We start from the raw sequence: 10099 nt of genomic DNA, 5'->3' as shown, positions 1-10099 counted from the left end.
CCCCACAGATGTAGGAATTTCACCTTTTGAAATGTTATATGGAATGCCTTATGATATGGAAATTCCTCAAGATCACCCCCGGCTTGAGGAAACACAGATAAGAACTTATATTGTACAAATAATGGCAAGAAGAGAGAAATTGAGAGCTAAAAGACTGGTTACACAAAGACCCCCATTAGATATAGCAATACATAAAATTAAGCCAGGAGACAAGGTATTAATTAAAACTTATAAAGAGTCCTCCTTGACTCCTCGCTGGGAAGGACCCTATGTTGGGGGTCGAGCATGGGCGCTTTAACAGGCTTGCAGCAAGCCGTGAGAAAGTGAACCTCTGGCCCCAGGCTGGAAGAGGAAGCGTCAAGGTCAGCAAAACAGGAGCGCAATAACAAGATGCCAGAAGCATGATGTAACGCTAAGCTGAAGCGAAGGTGTGAAACCAATCAGGAGAGGCAAAGTGGAGCGTGTACCTCTCGCGGGCAAAGTGAAGCAGCCAATCAAGTAATGCGTGATTGCGTGTAAGACAGTATATTAAGAGCAGCCTTGTAATCAATAAACGGAGCATTTTGTGAATCTACATCGTGTCGGTGTTTTCTCCCCTCCACCTGGCCGCGGCAACCCTATGTTGTTTTGCTTACCACAGAAACTGCTATCAGAACTGCAGAACAGGGGTGGACGCATGCCAGCTGGGTGAAAGGACCAATAAAGGATCAAACTTGACAGGTGACTAGTCAACCAGGAAACCTAAAAGTAACTCTAAAGCGGGAAGGCGGCGCTAACCAAAACAGATTAAAACCACCTGAACTAAGTTGGTTTGGCCTCAAACTTTGGAAATTCATAATCCCTAGAGTGTTTCCTGAAATTCCAGAACAATTTAATTGGGAAAAAATACCCATGTTCACGTGTATTGAGAATTGAACAAGGTATACATGCTGTATGGGTCTTAATAGAATGTGCAAGTTGTAAAGGTCGTTGATATTGTTCCTCCCGCAATAGGCAAATATACTTTATAAAAGTTGGACACTGAAGTAGAAATTATTAAAATATCTTGAGGCAGGCAACTCTTTATCCCTGAAATTTGGGAGGTATTTGAAAAGGCTGGGAAAAAGAGACGTTGTATTAAAAGATCCAGTCGGAAAGGAAAACCAAACCAGAAATATTTTGACTACAGTTGGCCTCTAAGTGTTTAAATCTGGCCATGTTCCTCTGAAGACTACTGACTGCTGCCAAGAAAATCTGATAACCCGTTGCTTCTAGCTAAGAAGTAGACGAGGAAAGGCAGAGCAATATACTCGAGTGAGGATGATAAAGGCCATAACTTTAGTAGTACTAATAAGTACTACTTTTGGAAATGAACACCAACCCTTCAGTTAGACCATCACCAGATGGGACGATTGGAAACTACTGAGGTCAACTTCTACACCAGGAGCGCCAACCTTTACAATCCCAGTCTTAGAACTCTTTGGGCCAGCCCTAGTATATAAGGGACCACCTGAAGAAAAAGAAGCTCAAGCTGACATAAGGATAACTGATACCTATTGGTGTCCCAGTTCCAATCCAGGGAAAAGATATTGTGACTACCCTGGACACTACTATTGTGGTTACTGGGGTTGTGAGACCATAGTGACTGGGGGGTGGACTCCACCAAATCCTGACAAGTTTTTAAAGGTGGAATGGGGACCAGAAAAGTGTAAACGCCCTGTCCAGGACTTTGCAGGGGGAATCATAAACAGGGGGACTTGTACTCACTTATGAGTCATAATATTATTACCCCACAATATTGGGTGATTAATCGGACGTACTTGGGAAGTACGATTATGGAAAAAAGGAACTGATAGAGGAATATTGATTTTAATTAAAAAGGAGGAAACAAAGCAAACAACAGCAATCAGACCCAATGTTGTGTTAACAAATCAACTAAATATTACTACCAAAAAAGAAAGGAAAATGCAGGAAAACATATCAATGACCTCTACAAAATTAGAAAATGATTCTTTATGGAAATTGATGCAAGTAAGTTATAAGCTTTTAAATGCAAGTAATCCAAACCTAACAAAGAGCTGTTGGCTGTGTTATGGGATAAAACCTCCATTTTATGAAACAGTTGGGGATACTAGAAAGCTTAAAAGATCAAATGAAGCGAACCCACCCAAATGTGACTGGGGATGAGAGAAGATAGGAATTACACTCACGCAAGTGCCAGGAACTGGAATATGTATAGGGAAGACCCCCTATGAATTATCCTATCTGTGTAATACCACTAAAACCCTTAAAAAGAGCAAACAGTCTGCTCAATGGTTGTTACCAACCCCAAATGCCAGATGGGTATGTAAGGATACAGGGATAACACCATGTATATCATAAATGTATTTAGAGAATCTACACATTTTTGTATACAAGTCTTAATAATACCTAGGATTTTGTATCATCCTGAATCTTTTATGTATGAGAACCAAATTAATCTAACCAAAAGGGAACCAATCACAGCATTGACTCTAGCAACACTAATGATTTTAGGGGGGGCAGGAGTAGGGACGGGAGTTGCCTCTTTAATAAAAGGAAAAAAGGATTTTACAGCATTGAGAGAAGCAGTAGATGAGGATCTGTTAAGAGTTGAAAAACCCATTTCTGCACTCGAAAAATCAGTTAGATCTTTGTCTGAAGTAGTATTACAAAATCAAAGAGGGTTAGACCTCTTATTGTTACAGCAAGGTAGACTCTGTGCCACATTAAAGGAGGAATGTTGTGTGTATGCAGACCATACGGGGGTGGTACGAGACACTATGACCAAATTACGAGAAGGCTTAGAAAAGCGACGAAAAGAATGGGAGGCACAACACAATTGGTATGAATCATGGTTTACCCAATCTCCCTGGCTTACAACCTTGCTGTCAACAATAGCTGGTCCCCTAATACTGATCATGTTAGGATTAACATTGGGACCATGTATATTTAATAAAATATTGGAGATTGTATGAAAATTACTTGAATCGGCTCATCTAATGTTAATAAGAGCTAAATATGAACCTATAGAACAGGAAGATTCATTGATATTAAGCCAAGATGTTTTACGACAGTTTGATGAACAGAGATAATAAAAGAAAAGGGGGGAATTGTGATAAATGGAGTCTGTTCAATCAAACTGGTCTTACAAATTGAGAGAATTATATTGTAAAATTTAGAACACGTTTGTAAACTTTAGAAATTGCTTAAAGAAAACCAACTGTAACAGCCCTGTATCTGCTTATGCAGGATTGTAACCGTAGACATCTGGTGTTTAAACAAGATATCCCGAAGCCGGGATGTGTCGAGTAGATCTGTTGAAACTAGATAAAAGGTCAGGGGGAAGGTAGCTTGTGCCGGGATGTGCCAAGTAGATATGTCGAAACTAAGCCAAAAGTCAGAAGGAAGACGGCTTATCTTCATCCCCCACAACCACCGAGAGGTAGAATACAGCCTCCAGCAACAAGACTCACATGCGAAGATAAGAACAAGAAAGACACCTACACCTGAGGAAAAAGGATATAAAAGGACAGAACCTGTGGGAGGGGGTGCGCGCCGTTGGCGGAGCGGAGACTCCCGGCCGCCCAGCGCTGTTTTGCTTACTATTGCTTGCTTAATAAATTGATTAATTTCAAATAGCCAATCTCTTCCCCTTATTTGAGACTCAAGTAGCCAGTCTCTACCTCTCATTGAGACTCACTTATAACAGTGGGCCCATGATACTTCAGGCCATCGGGGGGGGGGGGGGGGGGGGGGGGGGAGAAGTAGAAACTGCATGGCTGACTTGCCGACAGAGTTTAAACCACTGCAGAATGAAAAGACCAACTTCCTCCGCTCTGCTCACATAGTGCTGAAGTAAGTGGAAGGGCGTATGGGTATGCATGTATTAATTATGTGTGAGAAGCTAAGCATGCGGAAGAGGTGGGGAAGGAGGTTGGTAAGCGATCACGTTATGTAACGTCATGTGACGGGAAGCGGCTTCATGCGTGTGTGGAGGAGGGGATTGGGATTGGTGGGTGCGCAGATGTGGGGTGGGTATGTGATGGTCGTGGTTTCTTCTTTTGTTTTTCCTTTTCCTTCTGCTATTTTGTGAACACTTTGGATAGGTACTGCGCAGGGGGGGTGAGGATTGCTACTGCTGCGGATAGGGGGCGAGGGCGACAATAACAACTTGGTTTCGCGCGTTCAGGGTAAGCTCGGCGCCTATCTCGCTTATTCCCACCTATTCCTATCTACTGATCTGGGGATGGCTGTTGTTTTCTCAGTGGCCTTGAGTTCCTGTCCTGCTGGGAGTTTTTTTCGGCGGCGGGTGTCTGCTGGTTGTGAGGGGGGTGGTAGCGGCGGCGTGAGGGGAGGTGACTCTGCCCTATTTTTCTTAGCGGCCGTCTGGGAGAAGCTTCGTCCTGTTCTAAATTGTCCAATCTCTTCCCCCCCCCCCCCCCCCCCCCCCCCCCCTTCTAGGGGTGCAGGCAGGGGCTGCTGAATCGATCGCAGTTGCTGGCAGCTCATACCCTGCCTTAGCCTTGGCTCGTGGAGCTAGAGGTAGCTGAGCTGACCCCTAGTGGGTTGCTGGGAGAAATGAGTTAGCTTTCTGCCCTTTTCTGTGCTGGGGAGGGGGTCCTGCACTCCAGCCTCTTTGTTTCTCATTTTGTTAGAACTGGGGATTTATCTCCTGATGGGTTTGGGGACTTGGGGGTGTGAAGAAGTCAGGGTGCAGCTGTACCCCTCAGAGGATAAGTGGGTCTGGTTGGAGGGGTGTGTGCCTTTGTACCCTTTCCTTATCTTGAGTGAGGCCAAAAGAGGGAAGGGAACAAGTGGCTGAATAACTTGTTTTGTGCCTTGTGTAGGGCTTTACTTCAGTGTTGTTTTCCTGGGTTCAGCAGTAGCAGTCATTTTTCTCTGTAGTAGCTGGTGCAGTAATGTGTTTTTTACTTTAGTCTGGGAGCAGTGCTGATAGCATGCTGGTGTTTTTGGTTGTTGCTAAGTAATGTTTACTCTGATGAAGAACTTTTCAGTCTCATTCTCTGCCAGTGAGGAGGGGCATGGGAAGCTGGAAGGAAACAGAAGCAGGACTCCTGACCCAAACTAAACAAAGGAGTATTCCATATCACAGCATGTCATGCCCAGTATATAAACTGGGGGTAGTTACCTGGAGGGCCTGGATCACTGCTCAGGTCAGACTGGGTATTGGTTGGCAGGTGGTGAGCAATTGTATTCTCTCCCCTTGTTGTTTCCCTTATCATTATTATTATTGGTGGTGGTAGTAGTAGTAGTAGTTTTGTATTATACCTTGATTACTGTTCTTGTCTCAACCTGTGGGAGTTGCATTCTTTTGATTCTCCTCCCCATCCCTCAGAGAGCTGGGGGGGGAGTGAGTTGAGCATCTGTGTGGTTCTGAGTTGCTGGCTGAGCTTAAACCACAACAGTTGCCTTTCCCTATCTTTTCCCTGGTGCTTCCTCCCCAGTGGGGTAAGGCAGCTGTGTCATAGTCACTGCTACAAAAGTCAGTGATCGTAACATCAGGAAGAAATGGTTAGTGATCTCCTGCTCCACTTAGAATTATACAAGTTTATGGGGCTGGATTAGTTTCCACCCAAGACTGCTGAAGGAGCTGTCAGAGGAGCTTGCCAAGACACTCTCCATCATCTATTAGCAGTCCTGGTCTAGTGGGCAGGTCCCAGAGGATTGGAGGTTGGCTGATGGTGACACCTCCCTACAAAAAGGGCAGGAAGGAAGACACCAGAAACTACAGGCCTGTCAGCCTGATCTCAGTGCCAGTGAAGGTCATAGAGCAGGTAATCCTGAGTGAGATCACAGAGCATGTGAGAGAAAATGGAGGGATCAGGCCCTGTCAGCGTGGGTTCGTGAAGGGCAGGTCCTGCTTGACCAACCTGATTTTGTACGATAAGGTGACCTGCTTAGTTGGTATGGGAAAGTCTGTGGACATTGTGCATTTGGACATTAGTAAAGCATTTGATGCTGTCTCCCACATAGTTTTGGAGAAACTGTCTGCTTATGGTCTGGATAGAAGGATTCTTTGCTGGGTTGGAAACTATCTGGATGGCTGAACCCAGGGAGTGGTGGTAAATGGCATCGCATCTAGTGGGGGACCAGTCACTAGTGGTGTCCTTTAAGGCTTGGTATTAGGGCCAGTGTTGTTTAATATCTTCATTGATGATATGGATGAGGGGATTAAGTATGCCCTCAGTAAATTTGCAGATGACACCAAGTTGGGTGGGACTGTTGATCTGCTGAAGGATAGGAAGGCTGCAGAGGGATCTGGGCAGGCTGGATCGATGGGCTGTGGCCAGTGGCATGAGGTTCAGTAAGATGAAGTGCTAGCTCCTACATTTGGGCCACAACCACCCCATGCAACACTACAAGTTTGGGGAATAGTGGCTGGAAAACTGATTGGAGGGAAAGGACCTGGGGGTGCTGAACATGACCCAGCAGTGTGCCCAGGCAGCCAAGAATGCCAACAGCATCATAGCCTGTATCAGAAATAGTGTGGCCAGCAGGGCCAGGGAAGTGATCATCCCTCTGTACTTGGCACTTCTGAGGCTGCACCTTGAATATTGTGTTCAGTTCTGGGCCCCTCGCTACAAGAGAGACATTAAAGAGCAGGTCTCAGAGAAGGGCAACAAAGCTGGTGAAGGGTCTGGAGAATAAGCCTTATGAGGAATGGGGAAGTGGGGTTGATTAGTTTGGAGAAGTGAAGGCTCTGGGGCGGGGGATGGAGGATGGGGACGACACACATGACATGATACATTATTGCTCTCTGCAACTACCTGAAAGGAGGTTGTAGTAAGGTGGGGGTTGGTATCTTCTTCCAAGTAACAAGTGTGATAGGACAAGAGGTAATGGCCTCAGGCTGTGCCAGGGGAGGTTTAGACTGGATATTAGGAAAAACTTCACAGAGAGGGTGATCAGATATTGGAACAAGCTGCCCAGGTGGAATCACTGTCCCTGGAAGTGTTCAAAACCTGTACATGAGGCCCTTAGTGACATGGTTTAGTGGTATCCTTGGCAGTGCTGGGGAAATGGTTGGACTTAATGATCTTAAAGGTCTTTTACAACCTAGTTGATTCTATGATCTCAGTAGATTACTTGAAGTGATGGTGACAAATCATGGAATCATAGATGACCTGTTATCTCTGTTAACCTTCTCTACCTAGTCTTTCCTCACCCATGATTATGTGTGCTTGCTGAGAATTGGAAGGCAGGGCAGGGTTTTACTATTGGGCTGGCTTATGTTGCATTTAAAATAAAAAAAGCTCTTCTGCATTTTCTGTTGCTGCTGAAGAAAATTAAAGCAGGAAAGTGAACTGGTAGACACCCTGTAAGAAAATTGATGTAGGAAGGGACCTGGCGCACCTTTGAGCCTGATGGCAAGGATCTGAATTCTGCTATGTGAAATAAAATCTGTGCTGAAATGTCTGTGGTGCTGTTGAATGCTACCTGGGAGTTGCTCGGAGTGAACCTAGTTTGAAGCTTCTCTCTTGTAGGTGTGTTAACATCAGGAGCATAGACATGCAGAACCCTTTTGGTTATGTTCAAAGGAACACAGTTTTGTGGAGCAGAAACTTTGGGTTTGGTGTGAAGCTGTATGTAAGGGGAAGCTCACAAGGGACAACTCTCTTCATCTATAGCTACCAAGCAGTAATCAGTTCACAGTCATTTCAGTTAGAGTAAATGCTGAATGCTTATCACACAGCAGCAGATTAAGGCGATAGCCTCTGCGATGGTGGTGGCTGCTGAAATGAAGGTACCCTGAGAGCAGCTGTTTTTTTTCAAGGAGAGAAATTGAAGCTGGATGTGTATGAAAGGAAGGGAGGGGGAGGATATGAAGGCCTAGAGGAGCAGCGCTTGCTGTTGAAATGGAGCCCTTCACAGAAAATGGCAGCGACTCAGCTTTTTTGCCTTCCCCCCCCGCCCCCCATATTTACTAGGCCATTTTAGCATATTCCTATGTCACTGACTTGGTAATGTTTCTAGAAGGTTTCTAAAAACTAGAACCCTTTCAGAAGCAGATTTTTGATATTTTACATTTCTTCTATGGACTTTTATGCTTATGTGATGCTTTCCTTGTAGAATGCCATGTTTTGGTATGTTTTACATTTGTTGCTAGTGTCCTTCTAGTGATACTGATCATGGCAAAATAGTATGCAGATTAATAGTGTTTCAGAAATGTATGTATCGTAAACTATTAATACTCTGTTAATAATTAGTATTGATAGTATTACTATTAATAGTAATGTTTGCTTGTAATTTCAGTAATGTTTAGTACCAGGACTTGGAATAGGTTTTTCATAAAGAAGATAGAATCTGATACAATCATTTATAGCCTATTGAATCCTTTTTGCTTTTCAGAGACCTATTTTGGACTTGTACTGCTTTTCATATAACTTCCCTAAACAGGTTATTCTCATTAAAGTGAGAGCCAGGATGAAAGGTTGTGCAAGTAGCTCCTTTGCAATTACTTAAGGTTCATACTTTGCAATAATCTTACAAATGGTTTCTCCATTTTGCTCTAGCATGAAAGTCTATGCTCCTTAATTTTTGCCATCTAAACTGACAGCTTGTTGGAACTCCCTTGGCACCTACAGTCAGTTTCACAGGTGTGGTATCTTCAGCCCTATCCTTTCCCCTGCTACTTCTCAATACTGCAGGGAGTAAACAGTGACTAAAGACAGATTAGAGGTGATACTCTCTGATGCCTAAGATCTTGCCTAAGGCTTGCTCAGCTTGCTTATACCACATTGTAACTGTTTTGCATTTTATTTATGCTTTTTCTACATTGTAAAATTTGCAAGATAGGTTATGTGAACAACGTTGTCTAGTTCTCTTGGATGGGGTTGTTTCTACTCTCAGTTCTCTTGAAATTTTTTTTTGTCTTAAATCAGTCTTCCAACAGATGAGCTTGGAGGAGTCTTTAACCTGGCTGAGTGTATAATTTTTCATTAAAAACAATGAAATGTTTCCCATACTGAGAGAGCTTTGATCTTTCTTGTGACTTAAGGTTTTGCTAAAGTAGTACTCCTGTGGTGAACTTAATGGGTTTGTTTTTTTTTTGCTTTATCAAACAGGAAACCATTTAATCCAGATCTGCAGAAGATGCAGGTTCAGTGGAATTTGTGTTACAGAATCATTCAGTATTTGAATCCAAAATTAAATGAAGAAACATTTTGGTTGCACTTCTTATGACTAAAATACTGTTCCTGGAAGTAGGATGATGCCCTAGAGACCATACTGAGATTGTTTTTGAGCAAAGAAATGTCTTTTTTTTTTTCCCTACTGTATTTGTTTTGGTAAGTGTTTTGAGGATGGTGAGTATAATATAAAATGAAGCATATGGCTGGCTTCTGAAAGCTTTTTTTGTTTCCCTTTAACATTTGAAACCAAATAGAAACTGAATTATGGCTACTGTATGGTAAACACTTGAGGAGTATATTTTATTATCACATGTCCTGTGTTCAGCAGTATCAGCCATTTTTCTCCTTAGTAGCTGGTGCAGTGATGTGTTTTCAACTTCAGTCTGGGAGCAGTGCTGACAGCATGCTGATGTTTTTGGTGTTGCTAAAACTAAGTAATGTTTACTCTGATCAAGGACTTTTCAGTCTCATCTCTGCCAGTGAGGAGGGGCACGGGAAGCCGGAAGGAAACAAAAGCAGGGCTCCTGACCCAAACTAACCAAAGGAGTATTCCATATCACAGCATGTCATGCCCAGTATATAAACTGGGGGCAATTACCTGGAAGGGCTAGATCACTGTTCAGGTCAGACTGGGTATCGGTTGGCAGGTGGTGGCATTTCCCTTATCATTATTGGTGGCAGCAATAGTGGTTTTGTGTTATACCTTAGTTACTGGACTGTTCTTATCTCAACCTGTGGGAGTTACATTCTTTTGATTCTCCTCCCCACCCCTCAGGGAGTGGGGGGAGGAAGGGGGGGGGGGGAAGTGAGCGAGCAGCTGCATGATTCTGAGTTGCTGGCTGGGCTTAAACCGTGACATCATGTTGTCCATGTTTCCCTGTATTTGAAGGCTGTTGTTGATTTTCTTTTTTGCTCTCTCTGCATTTACATTCTTCCTGGATTTTCAA

The 10099-nt window shown here is 43.6% G+C and overlaps 1 protein-coding gene across 7 annotated transcripts in view; it reads left to right on the top strand.

The window, feature by feature from the left end:
• The first annotated feature begins 3814 nt into the window (after positions 1 to 3814).
• The window catches only part of LOC117438277 (ubiquitin-associated protein 2-like), a 128350-nt gene continuing 122065 nt past the window's right edge, over positions 3815 to 10099 (top strand). For 3 of the 7 annotated variants that reach the window (XR_004550682.1, XM_034073799.1, XM_034073798.1), the window contains exon 1: positions 3992 to 4031. Coding sequence is in view for 2 of the 7 variants with exons in the window: in XM_034073799.1 (XP_033929690.1) it covers positions 4025 to 4031 (7 nt within the window). In the remaining 5 variants the exon portion in view is untranslated. The other 4 variants (XM_034073800.1, XM_034073803.1, XM_034073802.1 and 1 more) reach the window with 4 other exon arrangements.

Source organism: Melopsittacus undulatus, assembly GCF_012275295.1.
Source record: "Melopsittacus undulatus isolate bMelUnd1 chromosome W unlocalized genomic scaffold, bMelUnd1.mat.Z SUPER_W_unloc_4, whole genome shotgun sequence".
Classification (NCBI taxonomy): Eukaryota; Metazoa; Chordata; class Aves; order Psittaciformes; family Psittaculidae; genus Melopsittacus; species Melopsittacus undulatus.
The sequence above is the reverse complement of the archived record's forward strand: the minus strand, read 5'-3'. Positions and strand labels throughout refer to the sequence as shown.